This window comes from Anser anser (genome assembly GCF_964211835.1).
Source record: "Anser anser genome assembly, chromosome: 5".
Taxonomy (NCBI): Eukaryota; Metazoa; Chordata; class Aves; order Anseriformes; family Anatidae; genus Anser; species Anser anser.
The window spans coordinates 3,572,128-3,599,660 of NC_139725.1; the positions used below are offsets into that span (position 1 = coordinate 3,572,128).

Consider the following 27,533-nt stretch of genomic DNA (forward strand, 5'->3'; position numbering starts at 1 on the left):
TTTGTTAAATCTCGTATATATTTTAGCCCTAATTGTGCTTCCTATTACTAAAAATCCTGGTTTTCGCGTACAGAAGACATAATTTTTTAAACATAGCATCGCTCGCGGTCCCCCTCGCCCCGGAACCAGCCGGAGCCGCCGCAGTTCCGCGGCGGACCGGGAGAGCCAGCGGACGCCGCCCGCCGCGGGCCGGGCGGAAGGCGGAAGTGATGGCGACGGCGCGCCGGGGCTAGGCGGCGGCGGCGGCGGTGCGGAGCGGCGCCCCGGGCCCGACATGGCGGCCGGCGGCGGGGGCTGGCTGCGCCTTTGCTGGCTGCTGGCCGCGCTGGCGGGGCTGGGCGCACAGGCCAAGGTGAGCGCAGGGGAGCCGCGCGGGGCGTCGGTTGTTAACGGTTCCCGTAGGGGCGGCGCGGCGCGGTGCGCGCCGTGAAGGCCGCGGCGGAGCTGCCGGCGGTGCTTTGTAGGGCGCTGTGATCCTGCTGCCTGGCTAAGGGAGAGCGCCTTGGTTTTTAATAGCAAGACGCGTACCTGTTGGCAGGGCGCCTTCATGTCTGATTTTTCTCCTTTTTAACGGCAACTTGCTATTTGAGTTTCCTGTAGCAAGGCCAGAAACGATTTCGTGTATAGCGTGGTCAAGGTTTTCCTGCTGACCTGCACCCATTTGGGGTTACTCTGACTTGACCGTTCAGTATAGTGGTTTATTAGCAATATTTCTTAAGGAATTATTTTGTTTCACTGTTAGGAGTTGCCTTGAACTAGAGATAAGCTAGGTATAACTGTTGTCTCTTGTTTAAAAGTGTCTATCATTTTTCACATTTACTTTGCCTTTGTTTGGAATTCCAGTTTTGTGCTTTTCTCTCTACTGCACTGTATCCTGCTGCTCTTTAAGACAAGAGGACCACAGGTTGTGCTAGTCTGTCAAATAGTTTTCTTTACAAAGTTATTTTTGTTGCAGTGATGATAGAATTACCCACAAAAGTTTCTTTGCCAACCCTCACTTGGGATTAATATTCTTTCAAGAATTTCTTGCTTTAAGCTCATCACGGTGTACACTGCTGTCTTCGTAAATTGAATAGTTAAGTGTATCAACATGAGTAACTTCTAAATGTGTGATAATTCATGAAAACAAGACCAAGCATGATTTTTCTTGTGAAGAATGTATTGTATTTGCTGTCAAAAATGTGTTATTTGACAAATTGTTATGTTTGTTACTTCTGTGTCAGTAATTGTGAAAGGCAGCTATTAAACTTGAAAGAAATCCTGAGTTAGACTATTCGAAGATACCTGCAAGTACTTTGTGTTGAACATTTTGTGCATTTCATAAACACAATGCTTTCTGTGTTCCGCCCTATTCTGCATATGATGATTTGGTCTAAGCATGTTGTTTTCGTTATAGAATTCTGAGGATGTCCGATGTAAATGCATCTGCCCTCCTTACAAAGACCATTCGGGCCATATATACAACAAAAATGTTTCACAGAAAGACTGGTGAGTTTGTAATCAGAAATTATAAAGAATCTTAGTGGTTAAAGATGTGTTCTGCTGTGATTATACGTGAGCGTCCTGTAGTGATGCCAGGAGAAATTACATTTCTTGGCTAACGTGTTGAGCCTTTACGTTTAAAAGTATCCCGGAATTCAGCTGTAGCAAGGGACAAGGCTTGAAATCTTTAATTTTTCTCTGTCTTCTGTTTCGGTTTGCTTGTTTACATTCTTGTTTATTTATCATAGAAGTGAAAAGGGGTGTTTTAATTTGAGTTCAGTGATAAGAAATTGCATCATGGCGAGGAAGCATGTGCATGGAACTAGGACTCAGAAGCATTCTCTCTTCTTTCGTCTTGAAACCTGTACTATCATGTAGGGATTGTTTTGGAGCTTTGTTCCTCAGAGTCACAGCCAAAGAATGCAGTTATATGAGATGGCCTGAGCCATCTAATAGCCTATGCTTCCTGCGAGAAAGAGAAGTATTGCTTTTCTGTGTCACAACAGTGTGCTCTATTTTAGTGTTTAGGCCAGCTATGGCATTTGCTAGACCTCTTTGAGCTGAGGACTGTTGTACATGGGCAGGGTTGAGGGGCTGGGGAAGAAAGAGGGATGACAGTCATTTATAACAGCATATTTTAAAGTTGCATTGATGTCTGACATACTCAGGAATTCTTGGATCAACCTGTAAAAATGTGAGGTACATTTTGATATGTTGACTCTTCTTCAGAAACGTTAAGAATTAATAAACGACTTTTCAGTCTGTTGAGTAGCAGAGGGTTAGCAACTTGATTATGAAATTTTCATGCCCCTTAGTAGTCCCACTGAAATAGCTACAGGAATAAAGTTAGTGATACAAATGTGTACAGAGCCATGCCTTAACTTATTAAATTACTTACAGAAGAATTGTAAGAAACATTGCTGTAAATTTCAATCTAAGCTAATGAACATAGAATGTGTTTTCTAGTCTAAAGTATTATTTTGTCCCATATGATTACCTTAACAACGTTAGGCCTACTGACAAATTAAGTTGCAATAGTGAGACATACCGAGAGAATTGCATCTGCAGCAGGCATTTCAGAGCAGCACCATTACTGGTTTTATTGTTTATTACTCCTCTGCAAATGGAAATAGATTTTTTTTTTTCAGTGGGTATTGTTAGTGTTTGTCTTACTAGCAGAAAAGACCCCGTTTCCCTTTAAATCGAGATTGGCAGTGACTGAAGGAAACGTTACCTTTGAACTATTCACTAATCTTATGGTGACAGATACTGACGCTTACAGAATCTCAGAAATCTATTTTCCTATCTTAAATCTCATTTTGTTGAGATGATTTTTTAAGAGGCCACCTGGTAACATTTTATGGTTTTGATGATTTGAGATGCCTTCTCGCTGCTTTTAAAAGGCTTGATTGCTGGCTCATGTGCAATGAGATTGATAAGTTTAGTGCTATACTTGGGCTTCTGCATCTTGCAAGTGACTTGTTACTGTGTATTTAGATCAGTCACTCATGACACGAGAGCCAGATCAATTTTTAGTGTCTCTATGAATTATGTACAGTATGATGACTGCTTACTGCCTGCTTGTGCAGACATAAAATAACAAAATAATTTTTAATATTGAACCTGGAGCCTGCATCGTGATATTCTTATTTAGGTGTTTCATTTCTTTCAGTGGAGTTGACTGTTCTTCGCACCTCACAGACTAGCAAACAGGGCCTTGTGCTAACATCAGTGTGTGTGGGCTGAGGGTGCTCTGACGCCAATAAAAGCATTCACCATTCTAGCCATGGAACTGTTTCAGGCAGTCCAGTCCTGATGAATGATGCACTAGAAAAGTGTAGTGATGTGTTGGCAAGTACGTGGTATTGAGTTAAATAACCCACTTTGAAAGAAATGTGTTGGCATTTCATGTGTGAGAGGCTGACTGCCTTGGTAGTCATGAACGTGGTGGGAGGGAAGACACCCTGTCTACTAGTGGGATCAACTGGAAATCTGAGCAGAAGCTGCACTTCTGACTAGCCTAGCCTCCTTGATGCTGTTACTGTGGGTACAGGGGAGAATGTGATAAGGCAGAGGCAGTTGAGTGGGAACATCCTTTAGAAAAGGATCAGCCTTTTCCACTTGAAACACTGAACTAAAGAAAAAACTCGCTGATGCTAATATATGATATATTTACAGTAACAAACTTCCTACTGTACCTAAGCAAAATGCAGGCTTTATTCTATACTTAAGCAGCATATTGATGTAAACTTTCAATCTCATGAGACCATAACTTGTATTTTTTGGTTTTGCATCCTAAGTACTGCACTCCTTCACAGAGGAGATTGTAATTCTAATGACAAATAAAAGGAAAAATTGATCCCTCCATTCCTTTTCAGAGATTGTGATGTGACACTCAACAGTTTTAGTTATGAGGAAGAAATACAAACAGAACTGAAGAGATTAACTGGTATCTGGCCATGTGGATTTGCAGCATTTTAATTTAGCCCACTGCAGTGTTAAATCATAGGCTGCTGGTGTCATATCAGGCATTTAGTTTCATTACCTGCTTCTGACTCTGCTGACATTGAGTTGACAGGGATGAAAGTGAAACATGCTTTTGTTCCCTAAGTGCTCTGCTGAGAGCCTAGAATATTAACTGAACAACCAACCTGAGTCATCAAAAAGATAAAAATTATGTTATTGGTGGAAGGAGTTGTCTCATGGCAACTGGATTTTCGTGCTGTGGTATAGAATGTCAGTAATATTGTCAACCACACTTTTTGGCATGAGAAATGTCTTATATTTTGTAATCTTTAAGTCAAAGTAGATTTTCACATCCAGTTCCAGTGCTTAAAACTGAACACTGTTTATTCAGTATCTCATTGCTTAAAGAAATAACTCCTCTGACAATGAATTTTATTTAATGCCTGTAAGACCCAGTGTTAAGAAAAAAGAACTTCTGTTCATGAACACCAAGGAGAGGTTAATCTTCTTTTAGATACTGGAAGGCCCAAATAAAGCTCTTTAAGTATGAAGAAAAAGACTGCATAATAATTGGAATTTATTTTGATCTGAGATGGCAGTGTCAAATGATGCATGTGTGCTGGGATTCTAATCCTTGGATTTGTTATGCTGACAGCTTTATTTCCAGTCAAAATATTGTGTTTAGTTAGAAGGATTTTAAAAACTTGTTTAGCAACTTGTCAGTAGCTGAATTTCTTGTTTAAGTAAAATAATAGTGGAGTAACGATTAAAAAAAATCTTGAATATCTATAATTTAGAACAGCTGTACTTAGCAAAGGTGAATTCTCAGCCAATGTAACGGTCCTGCATGCATCTTAAGATGTGAGAACTGCCTACATAAGGGCAAAGTAAGGTAAAACCAACTCAGAACTGACTGAGCAGTTCCTGTCTTTCTTCAGTGATTGTCTTCATGTGGTTGAGCCTATGCCTGTTCCTGGACCTGATGTAGAAGCATATTGTTTACGTTGTGAATGCAAATATGAAGAGAGAAGTTCTGTCACAATTAAGGTAAACAATGTAATTCTGTTGGTATATGTTAAATCCTTCAACTGATTAGTAAATATATCTATGGTCTTTTAGAGAAACACCCTTTATGAAGGGAAAACTTTTCTAAAGCAGTCTAAGATTTATTTATTTTTCTTGATAGATGTTCATGATTTGTTTTGAGCAATAACGATAACATCAAGCTATAGCAGAAGGAGTAGGCTCACAAACCTTTATCAAAGATCTGCAGTTTTGAAATTAAACTTTATACCTTGCTGAAATTCTGAGTGTTCTAGGGTATTTTGTCAAGCTTTGGACTTTATATTTTTGTTACTGTTTTAGAGGGTCTCATTATTCAGCTATCTTGCTTGATACAAATTTTCTTTCTATCTTGGCAAGCTACAAAGAGCAAAATCAGCAAAATCAATCATGTTTGCTCTAGCAGGGGATTTCTTTATTCACATTCTCATCCTGTTAGAACCATTGAGCCTTAGTCTGTGTGAATACATTGTGTAGTGCATCTTTTCTTCTACTATACTATTTCTTTTTGGTATTCTAGAATTTTGTTGGTTTTTCTCCTTTCCATTTTTCTTACTGGCCTCTGTGACTGTTTGCAGTCTAACCCGGCAGATGTGTGCTAGAGAATGGAGATCATGCAGGAACCCCTAAATCTGTGACCCTAGTTTAATGCCCCTTATGAACAGTGGTCTGACTGAGGTGAAATAACACCAAATTATTTTAAGATAACACAGGATTTTAATAAGGCCTCATTAAGAGAAACTTTATTTCAAGGTAATTTGTCTGTCCCAAAACTGCAATGCCAATGTAATAAATTGATGGCTCTTCTCTGTGCATGGGTTTTAAGTCATCTGGTGACACTACTAAAGGCCAACAGGCTCATCACAAACTTTGTCTGTACTGTTCCTTTGGTCCTTGCAGCCTGTTGAGAGATTGGGGATGTAATGGCACAACTCTGGCATAAATTGTGTTTGTGTTGTGCAGGTTACAATCATCATATACCTGTCTATTTTGGGCCTACTTCTTCTGTACATGGTGTACCTTACACTGGTGGAACCTATACTGAAGAGACGTCTTTTTGGACATTCACAGCTCATACAGAGTGATGAAGACATTGGGGTGAGTTCACCTGACTGCTTGTATATTTGAGTTAATGTAAAGATGGGAATGATTCATTGTTACCTAACTGTTTTGAACAGCTTTTTTTGCATGGCAGTATAAATTCCTTTTCCTGAAGGGAGAGGATGGTCTTCACAGGAATCAGAAATCTGTATGATGACTGTGGAAGCCACTATTTCATTTTTCACTGGGCTAAAAAGTAGTCACGAGGACTGCTTTTGTTACCCTGCCTCTATACACAGATTCTGTCCTAACCAAAGGAACAGAGGAATGGAAGTAAGCTCATATAGGAGGTATGAATTCTGGTATGTTGATGATCAATACAGTCTCCCTAGAGATCAAATTTTATACAAATTGGTTACAAAAGCAAAGTATACACTGAGGGGTTTCATCTTCTGTTGCTCTGGTTTGGATTTATTGATGCTAAAAATTCAAGAAGGAATAATTGTAATGAAGGAATATAGTGACTGATGCTGAAGTAATTTCTTTGTATTACAACTGAAAATTAGAATGTGGTAATACATTCTCACAGATCAGAGAAGCCTTTTTCGTGAGGAAAAGGAGAATAGTTCATCAATGGCAAATGAGAGGGCATAGTTTCCTGTCTCTTACTGTCCTTTGCCATCTTCAGCACACTGTTTTTGGCTTCAAATAAAAATGGAACAAAATTTTCTTTAGTACCACTACAGGAAGGGAGTGCAAGAACTTATGAAACTTTGTTGGAAACCGTGAGACGCTTTAGTATGGGGAAGACTGGTGTGAGTAGGTTATTTTTGTCTTGAAGAGGGACTTAGAGTAGTATGAAAATACAGACTATCGCTCTCTAACTGTATGTAGTTCTATGAAGCTGTTGAATCGGCATGCTTGGGAAAGTTATTGCCATAAAGTAATGTGGGGAAGGTATTCTAAACAGCAGTGGGGTTGGTGGTTAAATGTCAGTGTTGAGCCACATGAAATGCTAAAACAGTGCAGAAGTCTCAGCATCAATGTACTTTTTATACTGAGCCCTTAAGCAGCACTGTTTCTACTGGTAAAGTACACATCAGATGTGGCATAGCCTTAGAAAGAATTTCTGAAACCAAACCCAGTCTATGAAACAGGAAGGCTTTCCGTCTGCGTAACCTAAGTCTTTCATCAGACAGGAGCACTTCATAGTAAGTACTGTTGAAATAAATGTGAGCTAATCAGAAAGATTAGCATTTATTAGTGTCTTACAATAGAATCCTTAAGGATGTTTTTGTCACTCCTTCAAGATAATAGCCTTTATTAGCTCTGCCACCTTTTGGACTTTGTCCAAAACATCTTGACAACCAAATAAGTTCAATTCCAACTCTTACTATTTATAACGTGATTTTATTTACTAGTAGAAAATACAGCTTTGCAGATACTGTTGGAAAACAGAGAGAGTAAATATTAAACAAGCCCTCAGTTATTGTTGAGCTCTGTCACTTAAACAGCTGTATTTACACTTTGCTTTTGGACAGCTTGGTACAATGGCTTTAGTTTGGTAAACACTGGAGTGTGTTGGTTTTACATAGGATCTTTGTTTGAACATCCTGAACCACCTTACAGTAACAGGCCGAGAAGTGGCAGTGAACTGACTCTGTAATTCACGGTTAAAGCGAAGTTAAATGAAGCGCTTTCATGACATTAACAGGAGGTCCCCAGCATCTGGGTCTATTCTAGATTTTTGTCCCCAACAGCTAATAATGGATGCAAGACTGGTTTGACTGTGCCATGAAGAAATCAGTGGATGTTACTTTGAATGAAAAGTTGAAGAACTGTTTTAACTACAAAAACTTGCTTTGTCATCATGGCTAACTAGCTGGTTAAAATAGCTTGTTTTACCTTAAAAACCAAAGCAAAAAACACCAACAAAATAAAACCTTCAGTTTCATTGCTCGTTGGAATTGCTGAGGTCTAACTATTGATTTTTGTCATTCCAGGATCACCAGCCTTTTGCAAACGCTCATGATGTGCTGGCTCGTTCTCGGAGCCGTGCCAATGTATTGAACAAAGTGGAATATGCCCAACAGCGCTGGAAGTTACAGGTCCAAGAGCAACGCAAATCTGTTTTTGACCGTCATGTTGTGCTGAGTTAATTGTCTCTCAGTAGTAACTCCAAGGAAGTAAAGCAGACTAATTGAAAGAACTGACTTATGTCTTCCTGATCCTACCACTTCAAAGGGGTTTTCATAAATGGTTCGTTACTGATTTGAAAAAATAAAAATAGTGCTTAAACTTTGAAAGAATGTACTAAGAGTGGAAGCAATTAAAAAGATTAGTTAATCAGAAGCTAAAAACCTTTGCATTTTCAAATGGCTCTTACTGATAAAACTGAAAAGAAAACAAACCGTGAGGTAGCTTTGTTTGCCACTGTGGTACGTTATTCACAGTTGTGACTTTATGGTGATTTTTAACTATATATTTCTCTCTACTACTTACGTGGTTAAAAAGTACCTGGGAACACAGTAACTACTTACAACTCACTAATCACTTTATGTAAAGACCTTTTGTAAATATACTTGGATTTTTTCTGCTGACTAATGCTAGGTACTAGAAATCTAAATCTTGCAGTGTAGTTTTCACATCAGAGAATGAACTCCTGATTGGTTGTATTCATCATTTGGTTTCTTGCACTCATACTTTCAAGGTGCTTGTATGTCAAGTGATGTTTGCAGATTTAAGGCAAAACTTAAACGGACGCTGACTCGTTGAGCTGCATACTTGAATTACTGTGATGTAGATAAACTCAAATGCAGTGCACATCAAGACAGTGTTGGCATTTTGTTCTATTTTGCTTTAATAGTTTAATATATTGTATGTGTATGATATCTCTTTAAAACAATCTTCTCCCTTTCTTTTCATGGGTAAAGTCTCAGGAGATATATGATGAAATATTTATTATAAAAATCTTTATGCGTTTGTCTGGATTGATGGTGTAAGGCACGTACTTTCTTGAGCACCTGTCATCTTGGGAGTTAAGTGTATTTTTTTATCTGTGATTCTGTACTCATTTCTCTTAAGAGGTATACAGTTGCTAGATGACTAACTTTCATATATGCCCTTTGGAATGTAACAATTAAAATGGATTTTTGAAAAACAGATGCGCATTATCTATATGTCATCATTTTTCTCCCTCATTACCCTGCATGTAGGTTCCACATATAAAAGCACTTACCTGAAAATGCATCAGAGTAGAAATATGAACTTGTTCAGTGCTTAGATAAGGGAAGTGACTCACCAAATTGCTAATTGAAAAAAGTTTTTAATTCCTGGCTCAAATTTAGCTAGGCATGTGTAGTTATGCTATTGTATTATAACAATTTTCATTTCCAGTGTTGAAGGAAATGGTAACATGGAACACTGTTACATATTGCCAGGTACAGTTTTGGCTTTCTTAATTGACAGACATGGAAACAGAGTAGCATGGAAAATAGACAGTACTTGTATATGTAATTCAAGTGTAGAAATGTAGTTGCCCCATAACAACATTGGTATTGACTACAGCTCTTTGGCAGATTCACTAACGGAATTTTCCAAAATTACAGGTATAATGAAGATTAAATTTGAGGGTATTAAGCTAACTGTGTGTTCTCACCTCTAATCTGGAGACAAACACATCACAAATTTCTTCTAAATAAGTGTTCATTTTCTTAAAGTGGAAGCTATGAAAATGCGTGTTTATGCATTGGCATTCTAGCTAAAGTGTAATACTTGTACCAAGTATCAAAAACTTACTTTGTGATGTTAACATGAGGTAATATCCGCTTGAAAGAGCTGTAGGCAAAGGTGCTGTGAAGCATCTTTGGGCTTTCTGACTCCTGGCTTTTGCCTAGAGAGTAATAACAAAGGCCAGTGCAGCGCATTGCTCTTCCCTTTTAACCCCCAAGAGGGTATCTGAGCAGTTTCTTTGCCCCAGAGAGCATAAAAATGTGGGAGTAAGGGCTAATACTTGGGCTTAATGTTGAAGGCTTGAGATAGAAAAGCAGAAGTGTACTTAAAAGTACTTGAAATAAGCAGATCTTGTGAGATGACCATAAAATGTAACATTAGTTTAATCCATACTCTTACTGACATTTGTGTTCATTGTAATGGTGAGTATTTACCTAAATTCTAGCTGATTGTTATAATTAGGCAGTAATGTGTGATATTCCAATAAATGAAAATACTACTTTAGTAAACTGCAACAGTATGCATATAGGAAGTAAACAAAGTACATTCCTGTTTTACTTTTTCAAGTGATCCTGTTTTGTTCAATACAGTTTCAAAATTCCTGGTCCCTAATGCCAAGTCTTGTTGTCATCATAGCTGTGGTGTGGGTAGAAAAGACAAACCAGAAATAAGCAGATCTAACTGTAAGCTATTTTGCGTATTGTCAATTGGCTATAAATTGCAGGAGTCATCGACTCAGCGGAACAAGCTTCATGACTCAGGTAAGAGACTTACATATTGCTGTATGTAGCAACAGATCTTCACTGAATACCAGTGTTTCTGTAAATCACTTCTATCAGCTAGTCAGTGCTTCTGTAGCTTTCTAATTGTGTTTAATATGATTTGTTTTTAATATGATTTTTAATATGTTTTAAATTTGTTTTTAATATTCATATTTTTTAATATGAGTTGTGTTTAATATGATCACTTATTACATTAAGATACAAGAAAACTGGAATGTTAACTTTTTTTTCCTTAATATTCAGGTATTTTCAGGTGTTATTCATCAGTCGTAAAATTAGCACGTCTTGTTTCCTTGGATTTTACTTTCATCTGAAGATTGGTGAGTCTCTAGTCTAATTGGAGGATGATTCTAATGCCTGAATTTTGCACTATGTGCAGACAGTAAGGCAACAGATAACTGTTTTATTTAACGCTACTATACAGTGGAAGTGTCACTACTAAGCAATAAATGCTGCAAGTATCTCATCTTGAGGGGCTGTGTTGATTCTTTGTTCTTGCTGTATAGTTGTTTTGCTGTAAATGTTTTTTGTGATGTAACAGGCTTTTTCATTCTGACAATGTTTTTAAGTTGCTACAGTACAAAATTTTAAGAGTAATTCAACTTGTGTTAGTAGAAAAGGGAAAGATGACTGTCTACTACTGTCTACTACTTCCATTTTATAATGAGTGTATATATTCGTCTCTGATCTTTCAGCATGTTTATTAATTTAAAATGAATCTGTGCATGCTGTCAGCCTACCTACAGAAATACCCGTTTAAGATGCATGTAACTTTCTGTCTTGTCTAACAGCATGCTATAAATGAATTCTTAACTCACAGGATTTCTGTAGTGAGATCCATTTTCATTAGAAAAACAGATGACACTGAATACAGATGTATTTTGATGGAGTATGTTGTTAGAATAGGTTCATGAGTGAAAATTCCCTATTAAAAGTGGCAGGTGTGAAATTATTGGAAAACATTAAAATATCTCCGTATCCTTGTGAAGGATGAAGAGAATCCAAATAATGTTCCAGAACTGTTGTCTGAGCATTGGAAGCTTTGCAAGGGTTTTGTGAGTAGTGGAATCTCAATGTTTCTAGTAACCTAGTTAATGTTCATGTGCTTTTTCTGTTACAGAGAGTGTAATATGACCTAAGTGTTTCAGAAAGCGATGTATAGATGAGGAAGGGGATGGCAAATAAAGAGCATTTTTGGATAGGTATTGTGTTGGCAAGTACTGCTTGCAGTCAGTGAGGATGGATCATAATACTTTTTAAACAGTGAGGATGGATCATAATAAATCTCTAAACTTATTCTAAAACTTTTATGAAGAGTGGCTTTAATACATGACACACATAAAATTAAGATTGAGATCCCTCTTTCCCTGATAAGTTTTCTATCTAGTCAAGATAGTACAGTGAGTGAGACATCAACTGAATAGAGAAGAAAAATATTTTGTCTTTGAAAGCTTTTTGGTATGGGTGGGGAGTCTGCTACAGGAATTATCAACAGAACTTTTTTAAGGAGGATTGGGTGGAGAGAATGCCTTCAGTGTTGGCCTGGTTTGTCTGTTGTCTGTAAAGATACAAGTTTTGGTGGATTCGAAGCAAGGTAGACTTACATGGGGTTCATAAAGGTAGATCTTTATTTCTAAAGCTGAGAGGAAAGGAAACTGTTTGCTGTGTCCTTTAGGAAGTTTTAGTGGCCTTTTTTCTAAAAATCTTAAAATTACTGAGTGTTGGTAAGTCCAGGTGAGTAGTTTTTTCTCTTGTTCAGTATGAGTAGTTTAAACTGTTGTGTAATTATGCATTTCCAGGTTAAATGCAGAACCTGATGGATGGCAAAAGCTACTGTAACGTCATGGACAAGTTGTCCATCTGTACTGACACTCAGTGCATACAGCTCACTAGGCCTTTCTGTGCAGACCCGTTGGTCACATTTCATGTGTACCCAGAAACACCAAACCAGGTCACTTGCTCTGAAGATGTGTCATTCTTTCCTTTCATGTCTGAGCATCTCATCACAGAGAACTTCTACAGTGAGCCCTGCGGCTTTTCCTACCAAGTGCCCCATTCCAGTTACAACAGAAGTGAGTACTCCTATGGGCCAGCATTCATCAGAAAGAGGAATGAGAGGGAAAGACAGAGGGTTAAATGTGTCAATGAAGGTTATGCTAAACTGAGGCATCACCTACCTAAGGAATACATAGAGAAACGGCTTAGCAAAGTAGAGACACTCCGTGCTGCAATAAAATACATTAGCTATCTGCAGTCTGTTCTGTACAGTGATTCTGTGGCGGCAGAAAAGAATGTCATCAAGCCAAGTCAAGCACCTAAAACAAATAAAACCAGTGTTTGAAGACTATCTAAACTGTTCCTAACCAAGCAAAGGATACCTTGTCTTGGAACCTGATAGCTACTACTATAATTGTTAATAAAATGAACGTTCCTGGAGCATGTAGGAGCAGATCATAATACACATCAGTATCAACCCACAGAAAGGAATTTCAATTTCATAGATACTAACTGCACTCGGAGTTGAAAAATCTCATCTGAATGGCCTAAGGTAATTCATGGAAGTTGGAAATCACATCTAAATTGTTACCAATCCAAAAATATACATGTGAAGTAACAGTATGTATTGTCACAGACTGCATGCTTTGAAATAAAATAAAATCTTTCCATTGATGAGACTGAGATTCCTTCAATTTTCTGTAATGTTACTGGTTTGCTCTCTCATGCGCCTTGAAAGAATTTTGCTCTAATTGCCAGTGTTTCTGTTACAAAGCAAGGAGGTCTTTTTAAAGGTTCCCAGGAATGTTGTTAGAAGCCATTAGAAAGGATAACTTACTTTAAAAGAATAACTTAGTCTTTCCCTGTCCCCCAGTCTCTTTCTCTGTATTATTTGGTGGTTTCAGCTAATTGGTCTAGAACAGATTTATGTGAAGATGGTGATTATCTTGTAATTAGCAAAGCGTTGTTAACATTTGCTGTACGTCAGGGAGTTGTATTGATACTAACAATTCAGCTGGCAGCATGAGAGCAGTTCATCTTTGGGTTCAGCAAAACAGAGAGAAAATGGTTACAGACTTTGTAAGTGCTGTCAGTATCCTTGTCCTTAATTGCAGTCATCTCCTCTGTTCTCATGTTTTAATAGCAGCGAATTGAAAAATGCCTACTAAATGCAATTAATTATGTTTCTGTGGAGCATGGTGGGAAATACTGACACAAGGTGTTAATGTTTCTTAAGGAGAAAATAAAGGTTAGGGATCACAGTAGGGATTAGCAGGAAGATTTCTGCTTTATACTTTGGCTTTTTTTGATATCTGCTTTGCAGGAAAAGGGGAGAACTCACTAATTCTTCCCCTTAACTGTGAAAAGGAAAAGTTTGTAAAGTGATTTGATCTCAGTTTGTCTCAGTTTCAGCCCTTCTGTCCTCATTTCAAACCAGTATATTTGTCATATCTTGTGGTGGTTTCTCTGAATCTGAGCTGTAGCTTTGTATGGTGTGATTTTTTTGCCATATAATAGTACACAAAAGGACTGGAGGACACTTTGCCCTTTTATAATCCCTTCTCTGCCCCTGCAGTCTTTCATCACAGTACCTAGATCAGCAGAACTGTGTTTAGGAGTACAAAGTTGAGCAAGTAAGTGGCAGACAAATGGTTAGCTCTGTAGTTGGGTTGCAGCTGTTTTTAGCTGGTCAGGTCAGCACGTCAGTTCCTGGTGGTAACGATGCTGGCAACCTTCTTAGCAACTGGAAAACGCTGGCAGCAAATGCTTCTTGCACCGACCAGGGAAAAGGGCAAGGTTTGTGCATCGGGACTAAATTCAAATTGACACGATTGTGTTATCAGTAGCTGGTAAGTTTGAAACACTGCCGGGTTCAAGTTCCTGGAACTGTCCAGGAAATCTCATAGAACACAACACAATTGCCTGTGTCAGAGCCCTGTTCTGTACATAAATTGGGGACCTGGTTCTCCTCAGCAGTGACAGCTCTGAGAAGCGTTACAATGGGCTTTAATGTAGAACCGGTATTTGTGTTTCTTTGGAAAATATTATTGACTCCAGTTGGCTTTGTCTTATAACAGGGAAGTTTGTGTAGTTGTGAAATGTGAGTATAATGTGTTGATTTGCTCTTCTAGAAACACATTTTGCAGCAGTTAATTTACTTCGTGCGGGTTTTGAAATGATACATAATAAGAGTTTGTAGAAACTCACAAAAAGCATTCTCTGTTTGTATCTCTCTCAATAACATTTAAATATTTTTCTAAGTGCCTAATATAAAAGCCTAAACTGTATTTTATAAGGGAAATTAGGCACTCAAAGTTTACATATCCCTGACTTTCCATTGCAGGTTTTACCCTCAGCATGCTGAAAGTTTCTAAGCCAAAAAAAAAAAAAGCAAAAATGAACCTTGTCTAATAAATCTCAGATTATCGGAGAGAGCATCATGTCATGTATCTTACTGTGACAGCCTCTGAATAGTTATCACTTGTCAAATCTAAGCATCTCATTCTTTCTCATGGCAAGCCATAATCCTACTGTTATAAAACATGACAGGACAGCTGAAAGATCAAAATATTTCCTCTTCATACATCACTATAAATAAAACAAGTAACAGGCAACTGTATTCTAGCGTTACATTCAAAAGCTGTCATGTCTGCTTGACTATGCGAGCTTCAGCTGCAGTTTCTGTTTTAGCTTGTGCAGTAGGGAAGGTTTGGCTGCGTCTGTGCGCAAGGAAGCTTTAAAGGAGAGTGTAGGTGTAAGAAAACAGCAAAATGACAGAGGGGAACAAAAGCTGGAGGTAGGTGAGGACATTGTTTTCCTTGCGATTTTCACAGCATGTCTAGTTTCCCTGGATTTTCGTGTCCCTTTGTCGGGTAGGGATTTGAATGACTAAACATCACAGAGATCAGTAATAAGGGTTCATCTGATCAAACACCAGACTGGATACTTTGAATTCATTCCTTTTTTTTTGTGGTAATAATTCATAAAAGTTACTGAGTTCTTAACGTACGCCAGAAAGCATTTGCTTGGGGTTGGAAAATGCAAATATATTGTCTCTTCTCAGCTTCTAACAGATCATGATTTAGTCTTGCAGGTAGATGCTTTTCCACGAATGGCTCATTCAGAAGGGTTCCAGCCTATTGATCACAGATACTGCAGTGTGATGCCAGCTCTGGACAAATTCCCATGCTTCAGTGTCATCCCTACTGTCAACCCCTGCTGTAGGAGCTCTTTTGCAGCGTGTCCCACCTGGGTCACCAAGCCCCCTGCCCTCCAGAGGTAAAATTAAGTTCTTGTTTCAGCCTGTGATTTGTTCTTTTTTTGTGATCTTTAAACAGGTTGGAATGTGTCAGGTTAATAAATCAGCAACTTCAGCATCATTTGTGTTTTCCCCTCCCTTGTGCTGGCAGTCTTTAGATGGTATTAACTGAAATGATTTGCTGCTCTGGGAGATTTTGGAAAGCAAAGCCTGGAGTAAAACTGCTATCAAAGAAACATACTTTTAATGTTATTTGGATAAATAAAAGCATTTTGCGTTAGCAGCGATCTTCTGTGAAATGGATCTAATGCTTTGTGATGGAATTATTTTTCCTGCTTTGAACTTAAATCTGTCATCAACCAGCAGAATTACTTTTCTGCTTTTTCTGTTGTTTCTTGAATTCCCCAGGACAAACCATCAGCTACAGTGCTCTTGAGTACATCTAAACTGTGTTTTATGCTGGAGATTTATCCTTTCTCTTGCCTGATCTTAAGAGTTGTATTAACTTGCCATGCAACCAGCGAAGCTGCTAGTGCAGGTTATTCTAGTCCAGGATTCCAGCATATTTCTATCTCCCTTCCTCTAGATCCCAAATCAAAGAGAATTGGGTAGGTCAGGCACTTTTTTTTTTTTTTTTCCAAGCGTAAGGGTTTTTCCCAGCACAGGCAAGTTTTCTGTTTCCTTCCACACTATTGGACCTGTGGGAGTGTTATAAAATGAGGTGCAGTGATTCAGTTCTTACAAGATGTCTTTTTCCTGACCTACAGTAGCTGTTTTCTCTTACCGCTGACCCATTTTCTTTTATTCAAGGTGCCAGTGGATTAACCACTGCCTCCCATCCCCTGGCCCAGCATGGAGGAGGCTGAGCATATCAGGGAGATCAGCGGGCTTAGACAGGAATGTCCCTGTTCTAGTGAGAGGAGAACATGATGGATTTTATTATCGTGGTACAGTAAAAGAGGAGATAGAGGTGAGTGGCAGTTGCAGTGCTGTAGTCATGTGGGTATGTGTAATTGGGTGTGCATTGTCAGAGTCAAATCTGTTCACCTGCAGGAAGCAGCTGGGTCATCTGTTGAACTCAGACGAGCTGGGTGAAGTCAGTGTGACTGCCACACACCCCTCTGTGTGTGGCAAAGACCAATCTTGTCTTTGCACACCACCTGAGTTTTGTTTAGCCATTTTGTTCCATTTCAGCTGCTGTGTGAATTAGAGAACAAATCACAAGATTGGCTTATGCTCATGTTTATGATGATTCATAAAGCTCCTAATATGCATGATTCTAGGCTGTCTTCATCTGCTGCTTTCGTGGCATGTTGGCTGAGCATTTTGCATGCAGTATTGCCTCAGACAGCAATAATATTGATGGTGATCAGATCCTTGCACTACTCAGCATCCTTTACCAAGCCTGTTTCTAGAAGTGATCAGACTTGGGTCAGGGATCATCATCGTGTACAGAAGATGAGTGCCCACCCACCTTTGTACACAGACAAGCAGCTGCTTGTGCCAGGGAGGCTGCTATATGTCTAAAGAGGTCCCAAATATGTTGCTTTTTCAGACCTCATAAAGATCTTGTGTGCCTTCACCAGGTGAGTTGTACTCCCTGTTGGGAGTCGTGGCCCATCATGTTGCTCTAATACAAAGGGTACTGTAGGGGTTGGATGTAGTGCTGTTCCCCTTCCTACCTTCTGAGCTCAGTTAAAAGATCTTTACCTTTAAACACAAGGTTTATTCCAAACAGTATTTTCTTTCTGGGAAGCTTGTTTTTTGCCTCTCCTGAAGCTAACTTGCAAGCACCCCAGACCCCTCGCATTTTGGTGAGGGCTGCCTTGCTGTGTACCTTGCAGGAGCAGGCCTCCATCTCTGCTGGCGCTGGGCATTGAGCCAGATTTGGATGGCGTCAGTGTTGTTGTGAACAACATACCGGCTACTGTTGTGTATAGACACAGAACCACCAACAGTGCAGGAAAAGTGTTAGTGTATTATGTACACACTTCCAGCTTGAGTCAGCTACAGACCAATGACACGGTTGTCTTTTCAGAAATGTTAGTGAAAGCTTTAATTCATTAGTTTGTTAGCATTTCAAACTTAACAGAAAAAAGTGTGTTCTTTCTCAAGAACAGGGAAGTGCCTCATTTCATTGTTGATGGAAAGTGTCTTGACAGGCCTTAGCTTACAAGAAAATAAAAATTTCCAACAGCTTCCCAAAGAAGCACTGAGTTAATGTGTCTAATGAGGAAGGACTTGGGCATGCATAAAGAATAGGTCTGAACAGCTTCACTGTCCCTGGTGTATGCAGTGTGGTTTGTGAAATCCAGTTGCGCTCCACCTCTATAGGATTTTTGGCAGGGATGGAATACAGGTCCCAGCTGTAGTGGATCTGTACGTATGCTTCACTCAGCCTGGTTTGTAGTGAGCCTTCTGGCACTTTTTACGTCTGTCTTAATTCAGAATTAAAACCATGTCCAAGTTCAGGCTTGCTAGGTGCTCTGACCTAGCCACACAGCCACAGGAAGGCTGCTGGTGAAGGTTATGTGACCTGACACATTTCAGTGTGTTTTTCAGAGGAACTGTTTTGTTCCTGGTAACAGAATGAAAGAGGAGTGTTCCTGGTAGAGTTTGCTGAACCATTTCGGTCACATGGAAGGCATCCAGTCTGCATGCAAAAAACAGTGAAGGATGACATCCTGGAATATACAAATGGTATGGAGCACTCCTTACTCCCTGGAGACAAAGTGCTGGCGCCTTGGGAACCAGATATGGGGAGGTATGGCCCAGGAACTGTCCTCACGGGCATTGAGACAAGGGACCCCTTACGAGGTAAGAAAGATACTAAGATACTGCCCTTATCTTGCTTGCCTCGCTCGGGAACACAGGCGAGACTGTTGGGATAAACTCCATTGTGACGCTATTGACAGAGAACTCTCAGAGCGCACACTACAGTTTAGCATTGCTTAAGGCTTCCAGGAGGTGATGTAGCTGATGTGATCTGTATGTAACCTCGCTGGTCTGACCCTAAGGAAGCTGTGACCCATAAAAATGTCACCTTCTGTATCCACTTATCGGTTATTTCCTGTATGCTCAGACAAGGCTGTGTCTGTTGTGTGAAGGACAATGGCATTTTCCTGAGAGATCTAAATGTGGTAACTCTCAGGAAGCATCCATCTGTGCTAGAGTGCTAGTGCTTGTACTGAATGGTACATCCTGAGGGTGATCTTATCACCCAAGCATGGCATTTCAACAGCTCATTCATTTTCCCATGTCTGACAGGCTCTGCTGACTTCTCAAAATACTGGTAAAATGTCCTCAGAGTGTTACTGCTATCTTTGGCAGCAACAACAAAGGTAACTCAGCCAACGTTTACGTGTTCATTTGATGAAAAACTGGAAGGAAAGATGCTGCCAGAGCCGTTGCCACACTGAAGGTGCCCCTAGCTGCCCACTCTGCCCTCCACAAAGTTATGATGAGTTGTCACAGTAAGGGGTGATAGTTGATCCTGCCACTGGCATGAGGAGAAAGCATGCATAAAGCTGCAAAGCCTGAGCTGTGTGTGTGCACCCTAGGCAGAACAGCTGCTTACAGCTGCTTGCCTTTTCTTTCAACAGCCTCAGAAGATGAAGAAATTACGGTCCGGTTCTGGAATGACAAGAAAGTGAAACTCCCTCTAGGTGTAGCTCTGTGGATCCCTCCTAGCCTGTGTGGGAGAATTGTAGAGATGATCCACATGCCCTTCACCAGCAGGTTAAGGCCCAGAGAAAGTCCTGACACTAGTTCTTGTATTTTTTCCTGTAGTCCTAAAACAGCCCTGATTTCTGTTTGTGTTGTACATAGTTTTGCTAAGCACAGCTTGCTCTTCTCACCCTGCTGGCCACTTTTCCACTATCATTGTGGTTGTATGTGCTGTTCACCAGCCTGTGTCGGGTGCATCTGCTGCTGCCATCCCTGCTGGCCTCTTCCACCCAGGTCTCTGGTCTTTCAGAGAAAACCTGAAGAGGTAGAACCCAGCAGCAAATCCTCTCCACACCTTTTAGAACTGGAAGGTGTGAAACAAGGAGAATCAGCAGCTGTGGCAGCTTCTTCCCCTTCTGATTCAGAGTGTGATCTGGAGTCATTCCCCACTAAGAGTGATGTTGTGGACAGTGCTGTTAACACAGACTCCAGCCATCATGAGAAGCCCAGGTTAGACGAATCTGCAGGACCCAAGTGGAAATACTGGAAAAGGAGACAATGCAAGTCCAAACACAGTAATTAAGGTACTTTTTAACACCCTTAAAGGGAAGAAGCAGCCGGAGGGAAATAACCAGTGTGTTCTGTGCCCCCTTCGTATGGGCAGTCACTTAGCCTGTAGTTGATAATAAGGATCATACATTTACATATCAGCCTCTGATCCAAAATTCCCTCCTTCACAACATTTCATCTCCCTCCTCGTGCATGCTAGCTCTTCTTTTGGTAACTTGTCTAATGGAAAAGCACCAGAACAATGAATCTCATGTGGAAGCGCAGATACCCCTCGTTGAGTTTCTTCCCCGACATTTTCCTATGACTTTTTTGATGCTAACATGTTCCTTAACCTGCATAGCTAATCTGTGCAGAATAATCACCTGAAAGAATTCCTTTCAGGTTTAGTAAAGTGTGTTTCCCTCTCTTCCTAAATGAATGTTCAGAGCTTTAGTTCTGGTTTTACTGTTCATAAGGTTAAGCTACAATTTTACTCCCCCCAGAAATCACCAGTTGCAGCAGCACATGTACAAAGGGCAAGCTGGAATCCAAAGCCATCTCTGTTGTGGACATGTTCCGTGTTGCACCAGCTAATTGGAGTATCCCTGAAAACAGACAGTTCTGACCTTCAATGTGAAAACACAAGAAAAGATAGCTTATGTACAATAACTCCTAGATTCAATCTGGAAGAGTGCTGGGCTCTTCTAGTCAAATTCTGTTACTCATGATTTCTGTCTCAGAAAGATAAAAATCAATATTTTAAACAGTCTTTACAAGTAACTTCTCTTCCTCACAAGAAGCAAGCAGTTTAAACAGCTGATTACTACTGTAAAGGTAGGGGATACAGAATAAGCAAACTGTATCACATCTAAGACAAGGGAACAACAGCCTGTTTTCAGGCTTGGTTTCTTCCTACAGTGGTCCCCTCCTGCTTTAGAAAAACTTGGAAAAAAATCAGTGAGAACATGAATACCAAACAAAGCAGGCAGAGAAGAGGAATAAAAATGCTTGCAGGAAGAAGGGGAAGATGAAAAAATGGCAGGATGAACAGAAACACTACTCTGCACATGAGCACCGTTGGTACAAATAATCAGAAATAAAATGTACTTAAATAAAAAATAAAAAAAATACTTATGTACTTAATAAAAATGCTGAAGTACTTAAAAAAAATGTACTTAAAAAAATAAAATGCTACTGTAATTTAAACATACTAGCATGATTAGGAGGAGATTAATCTGTTAATGACATGTCTTAGTGAGCAGAGAATACACTGGAATATATTTTGTTTTCTCAACGTTTTATGCATTAATTTTTAGCAGAAGCCTACTACTTAACTGTATTTTTCATATTTTATTATTTAAACAATCATAATATACACACATTATACACTTTTGTAATTAGTTTCCTAGGAATTTGGAATTTTAACGCCAATACAGAACTCCAGACAGACATGCTCTGTGTTAGCCAAATGTCATATTTGTGCAGTAGTGACATGCTTTGCCTTTTGGTAAAACCAGAAAGAAACCAGAGTGGCTTCATTCTAGCTCAAAACCAGCAGCATGAATCACAGTAGTGGACACAACTTGGTAATACAGAGTATAATGACAAACTTTTATTCCTGTAAAATTGTCTTTTGTGTTTTAAGATATGTTACTTTGCTAGAAGTTGCATTGCTACTCCTTGAGATACCTGAAGCAGAATTTTGTCTTACAATACAGACTGCATCAAAAGTAAGTTGCAACAAACAAGTAAAGTTAGAGACTAGGCTTTTAAGAGATGCTGTCTGCTGGGCTTATGCCCTCCCTCTGTAGTCAAAAAAAAAAACAAAAACCAAACTCACTCCTCTAACTTCCAAAGGAGCAAAGTTTAGTCAAAGCTTAACAGCTCCTGAAAATCCTTTGGTCTTATTGTAACACTTGTATTTCAACAGTGAAGTTTGTTACAGAAATGATACTATTACAGAAATGATACCATTATCAAAGCTACATGAGGCAGAGGTATATCTATCTTAGAGTCAGGAAAGCCAAAGTTACAGACACACTGATGCTGCTTATTTTTTAAAAAATAGACTACCAAGGGATTTGTTTCCGTCTTCCAGGAGGAAGGTTTTGTGGCATCAGGAAAGCAAAGAGCGAGAAAGGAGACAGTCTGATGATAAACATAAAACAACTTGCACAGGAGAGGACAAGCTTGACGATACAGACAGATACAGAAGAGGACAGAGAAAAAAACAGCAAAGAACTCACAACAAAGCAGAGAGAGATGTGATAAATCAGAATCTAATAAATAAATGTACAGCTGATGAAGTTCAAGAGCTGAAATTTCAGGTAAACTGCTTACACTATAGCAGTGTTACATTTATTGAGCAAATAAAAGTTCTGATTTAGGCACTTTCTCTATAGAATATGGATAACCATTATTTCAATAACTGAAAAATTATTTCCACCTACATGGAATTTCAGCATTCTCATTCTTTACTCTAGGGTTAGGCTTGTGTTATATTAAGTCCCTAATTATTTGGATGTGAAATCTTTACAGTTCTGGAGAGATCAGGTGAACTACTATTAGCACTAAAATCCTGAATAGATGGAAAGCAAAGTCTATTAAACCTCCAATTTATCTACAGTCCTCTGGAGATAGCCAAAAGAATTCAGCATAGCAAATCCTCTTTGTAGGAAGCCAGAAGGAATAGAGAAACAATACAAGCTGACAGCCAAAAATATTTTTTTTCAGGATTAAAGCAGAAGAGAAAGTAAAGGATATGAAGACAGAGACAGCAAAATTCTCAGAGATTCAGCATTTAAGCCACAGAATCTTATATTCTCCTCCAAGATTAACTGAAACTAGTTTACAGCTGAAACAGTGTAAACCATCAGCTACAAAAAGATAACAGATCTATACAGATCATGCCACTAATTCTAACTGTGGAATCTGATCTTTCGGAGGTCACCCAGTGAGTTGTGTTAGTGGGATTGTTCATGTTTAAAGAATATGAATTTGGAAATAAACTGCATTATGCAGGTGCTCAGCAGTACTTTTCCCCTGCAGGAAATAGGAGACAGGCCATGTTATCGTACCTTCTACTGAAAAAGGCAGCTAAGTGATATTTAGCCTAGGTAAGAGTCTGTGAAGAGACAGGATTTGAAGTCTGTCAGTAGTTTCTGCTGGTGAAAGCATCTGACATACATTCAAGCACCTTCCTGAGGTGAGGTCCTAGGTAGTCAATTTCATTGGCATTTTATTTCTTTATCAGAATAATAAATATACAGATGCGGGGGGGGTTGGGGGGGGGATGCATTTTGAGCCAGATGTGCAGCAGCTCTAAAATCAGTGCCAGCCCACAGAAGCTGGTATGTACATCTGTATTCACACCACAGGGATCTTGCTCTTCGTGGCCATGAACGTGACATGGACTTCCTGTCTGAGGGTAATATAAACTGTCATCACAAAGACTAAAGCATGTATTTATTCCACTAACTGTATCTTTAATTGTTTAAAATGGAGGAGCCTGGAATTACACAGTCACATAATTGGAATTAAGGCAAACAATGTACAAATATTTATAAAATCAGTGTACAAAGTATGCTGTATATAATTGCATTAAGTAGAAAACGGATATACAGGCCGTAAAAATATAGTCCCAAAGAAGAGGATACTATTAAAGTGCTAACATGAACAAGTAATGCATAGTTCATTACATGCTTTAAAAAAACCCTAGTATTTTATTCCCATGATCACCAGCAAACGTCATAGAACAAAAGTTAAATCAATACTTTGTCCTGCACTGATGTCCACCACGTGGGTTTGTTTCACCATGTCCTCTGAGGTTGCTGTGATAGAATAGGTGCCAGGAGAAACTTCAGCGTAGATATCTTTGGAAGCTTTCCTGGTCTGTAGGGGTGGGGAGGGGAGAATAAACAAACATCATTACTATTTAGTTATATTGAATTTCCCATAAAAATATAAATTTTGAATTTGGGTGAAAATATTTAATCTGCTATATAAACATTAACTTTTTTTTTTCAAAGTACACAGGCAATATATAGACCAAACTGCAAAATGTTTCTATTAATACCAAAATTAGCGAATGTCATATTCAAAGTATTTAATCGATTGATTTAATCAATGGAAATAATCAACATGCTATAATTTCTCCCTCAGAAAACTGAAAGCTGTCAACCTAAACAATTTTGAACATAAACATGGAAGTCATCTATACACCAGGATACTCTCATCAATTTGTACTGTGGTATAGATTCCGTATTTCTCATCTTTTGTGGCTTAGAAGTTCCCAAAATTGATTTGGTGAGGTGTTTGGCTTTGAAAAATAAGGTTTTCTTCTCCTGGACGAACAGGAGTCTTCAGAAAGACTGTATCAGGGCCCGGCATAACTGGCTAAGCAACTGCAGCATGCATGTGTTGCTTGCCTTTTTTGAGCGTTGGGAATGTGTCGGGAGCACAAATGAGGTGAGAGTGGAGGACTGCTGGATTATTGCTGCTGATGCAAATCACAACAGCCTAAGATTATTCACAATGTTTTGACGTTTTGTATCAGTCCAAAATATTAAACAGATTTAACTAGTTATGTGCCATAATGTCACGATCTGATTTATATTTAATTGTGTAAGTCTCTGTCCATTCTGTTGCCCATCTATACATGCATTAGGATTATGAACGCATTGCTGATTAATCTGTGCCATCACAAGATCTCCACACCTGACTGTAAATTTTAACCAGCTTGATGCAAAATGCTAGGGAAATGCTATATCTCAATTTAAAAACAAAGTATTCTGTAAACTTACACACTGATGGCAAGTTCTAGCTCGACTGGATTCTCCTGCAGATGCATTTTTCTGGAAAGAAAAAGATGCTGCTTTCTAATGATAACCTCAGAAAATACAAATTTAGCCCCTGAGAGAGGGGATGCTCCAAGTCCGTTAAACTTTCCCCTCCACAAAATGACTGAAACGATTGTTGCCACGAGAATTTACTCTGCCCTCCCACCCTGCCCAGCCAAAGACTCAGATCAGTCCACAGTTTCATGTGCCCATGATGTCAATCCACATAAATTCACGTGAGCAAGCGTCACAGATGCTGGATGGACTACAGTTGTCCCATGGTGAGGGAAGGATTAACCTTTAATTAAAATAAAACAAATTCCCGCTTACCTCTTCTTTAGAGGACTTGAACTCTTTTTCCCCTGCTTGTCTGCTGTGATATCTGCAGATGTGTTTGACTTCATGCTCATTGCATCTCCAGGCTGGCACAAATCTATAGTACTTCTGGACAGCAATTGGAACAGAGAATATTATATGGAGAAGCATCACAGCCATGCTGACAACAACTCCAGATTTGCAATTAAAAGTGGAACTGCACATTTACTGATGTTCTGTATTAATCAGCTGGCTTAATTTCATGTGAGGATGAAAATAGTGCCCAGATGTCCAAAGGACATCTGCCTTCTGGTGCAGAACTGTCAGCTCTGTTTTCAGACGCTTGTCTCCCTACACAGTATGTTGGGACTCTGTCACCTCAGAACTGAACTCATGAAAACAGCCAAATCTGGAGTTGGTATTGCCATAAGCCACGCAGGAAAATACCGAGAACAGAAGTGTGCTTTACATTTTTCTCTGTTTAGAGCAGCACTTTATTTCAAACAGTTGTCTGACTGGGATCCGCAATTCAGAATACTCTGAGGGCAAGGACTTTAGTTAGCTATTATACAATTAGATCACTCTTTCTATTTAAAGGCCACACAACGCTATCATTTTCTTGCCTTTGTGCTAGCAAATAGAGGGGTTAAGAATTGCTTAGCCTAGAAATGCTCGTTGTTTGGGCACTCTGCTTACAAGGCAAATGAACTGCAGTCAGATTCCACTCTCAGGTGAGAGCTGTGTTCACTAAATGACATGTTTCTTCAAAAGGCTGCAGCAATATCAATTGCTTTTTTGTCCAGAACAAATCCAAAGGAATGCTCTGGAAACTGACCTGACCAGGCCCTTCAAGCAAAGCTGGTGGAAGAAGCCATAGTTTATGGGTCCTTAATAGGATGTATACGTGAGGTAAGAGCTTTTGCAGGGTATGTGCAGAAAAAGCACTGTAAAAGCAGAGGACATGTTAATACCGGAAAAAGAGCTGGTGAAAGAGCTTAAGTGCTTTCAAGGCTGGTAACTTGTAGCAGAGCAGTTTTGAGAATTGCAGCAGTAGCACAGCAGTCCTTTTCTGGCTCTGCAGTAAAGGTACTTGAATCTTCCCTGCTGCGAGTTAAGTATGTGCATACAGCTCTGCTGCCATCTGCTGTCACCACAGAGCTCATCGCAGGGTTACCTTTTTGATCAGAGGAAACAAGTTTCAAAATAATGACTTTTGTCTTGCTTGTATTTTCCTTCTGTCTGACCGTGCAGACCACACATGAAAATAAGGCCAATAGCAGGTCTTGTTTCCAGGTCTGTTGCGCTACCTTATTCCTTGAGGTTATGTACCTACCAGTTTGGCTGCTGCTGTCGTGGTTTACTGTGGAGTTACGTCCCAAAATACATCAAACACTCTGACCTACTGCATAGGACTTCCCAGAGTATCTCTGTATCACAGGACGTGACTCGGGTCCTTTTACATGAAGTTAAATAGCAAACAAGTGAAATCAAATGTTTGATACGAAATGTGGGTCAACTTTGGTCCCTAAGTAATTCTACACAACTCGTCCCAAATCACCTAATTTTAGTGCTTAATCACCTGCACTCAGTGGCATTCTGCTGCCTCGGTGGTTATGTTCTGCTGTAGGTTTTTATTTGCACTTTTTAAGCTTTACCCATGAACTCGTGGGTCTGAGAACTCCCCCCTTTTCTCAAGGGCAGGTGACTGAAGCGGTGCTGTCCTGGCACAAGCACGAATGTGGAAGTCAACCCCTGCTTGTCCCACCAGCGTTAGGCACTGTACGTTGTGTATCTGTTGCGGTTTTGTGTCGTTGTGCAGACCTGGCGTTGCAGGGCCAGCCGGTTACTGTCACGTAGCGCTGTGGGGTGACGAAGTTGTTGCCGCCTGGTGCACGTTGCCGTGCCCCGCTCCCTAGCGCAGCGGGGGACAGCTCGGTGCCCTCGGCCGGGCGGCGCGGCAGGCTCCCGGCCCAGACCTCCCGGCGCGGCACCCGGCACCCGGCACCGCTCCTCTTCGCGCTCCGACCAAAGCCGCGGCCCCGCGCTCCCCCCCGCACCTCGCACTCCGCCGCCGCTCGGTCCATGAGGCGCGCGAGGGACGCGAAGGCCGCGCCGGGGCGTTCCGGGTCCTCTCGGTGCAGCGGCGGGGGCCCCTCCCGCCCCGCAGCACTGACCGGGGCCGCTCCCCGCTCCCGCTCCCGGGGCTGCTGCTGCTCCTCCTCCTCCTCCTCCCGCCGCCGCCGCCGCGCCCGCTCCAGCACGGCGCGCGCCAGCCCCGCCGTCCGCGCCGCCGCCGCCCCGTCCATCCCGCCGCCGGCGCGCGCCGTCACAGTGCGCGCGTGCGCC

At 40.3% G+C, this 27,533-nt stretch overlaps 4 protein-coding genes across 7 annotated transcripts; 3 read left to right on the forward strand and 1 right to left on the reverse strand.

The window, feature by feature from the left end:
• The first annotated feature begins 103 nt into the window (after nt 1-103).
• On the forward strand, nt 104-9,213 carry TMEM9B (TMEM9 domain family member B). The gene is made up of 5 exons (XM_083838207.1): nt 104-352; nt 1,397-1,488; nt 4,887-4,995; nt 5,974-6,108; nt 8,055-9,213. The coding sequence occupies exons 1-5, from the start codon at nt 275-277 to the stop codon at nt 8,208-8,210; spliced, it is 570 nt and encodes a 189-aa protein (XP_083694333.1). The 5' UTR covers nt 104-274; the 3' UTR covers nt 8,211-9,213.
• Nucleotides 9,214-9,350: 137 nt separating this feature from the next.
• Nucleotides 9,351-13,232, forward strand: ASCL3 (achaete-scute family bHLH transcription factor 3). 3 transcript variants are annotated; one of them, XM_083838205.1, is made up of 3 exons: nt 9,351-10,544; nt 10,809-10,885; nt 12,365-13,232. In XM_083838205.1, the coding sequence occupies exon 3, from the start codon at nt 12,370-12,372 to the stop codon at nt 12,904-12,906; it is 537 nt and encodes a 178-aa protein (XP_083694331.1). In that variant the 5' UTR covers nt 9,351-10,544; nt 10,809-10,885; nt 12,365-12,369; the 3' UTR covers nt 12,907-13,232. The 3 variants fall into 3 exon arrangements, with proteins under 3 accessions (XP_083694331.1, XP_083694329.1, XP_083694330.1); XM_083838203.1 differs by having other exon boundaries at nt 9,351-11,620; XM_083838204.1 differs by having other exon boundaries at nt 9,351-10,885.
• A 140-nt stretch (nt 13,233-13,372) lies between these two features.
• Nucleotides 13,373-21,864, forward strand: LOC310900348 (uncharacterized protein C11orf16). Its single transcript, XM_083838196.1, is given in 7 exon segments — nt 13,373-14,410; nt 15,647-15,839; nt 16,630-16,789; nt 18,408-18,636; nt 19,422-20,014; nt 20,016-20,069; nt 20,538-21,864. Coding segments are annotated over 6 exon segments (1,428 nt in total). The 5' UTR covers nt 13,373-14,410; nt 15,647-15,672; the 3' UTR covers nt 20,763-21,864.
• Nucleotides 21,865-23,494: 1,630 nt separating this feature from the next.
• On the reverse strand, nt 23,495-27,530 carry AKIP1 (A-kinase interacting protein 1). Of its 2 annotated transcripts, XM_083838202.1 has the most exons (5): nt 27,245-27,530; nt 27,009-27,046; nt 25,203-25,316; nt 24,837-24,887; nt 23,495-23,925 (listed from the first exon to the last, which is right to left on the reverse strand). In XM_083838202.1, the coding sequence occupies exons 1-5, from the start codon at nt 27,491-27,493 to the stop codon at nt 23,844-23,846; spliced, it is 534 nt and encodes a 177-aa protein (XP_083694328.1). In that variant the 5' UTR covers nt 27,494-27,530; the 3' UTR covers nt 23,495-23,843. The 2 variants fall into 2 exon arrangements, with proteins under 2 accessions (XP_083694328.1, XP_083694327.1); XM_083838201.1 differs by lacking the exon at nt 27,009-27,046.
• Between the last annotated feature and the right edge of the window lie 3 nt (nt 27,531-27,533).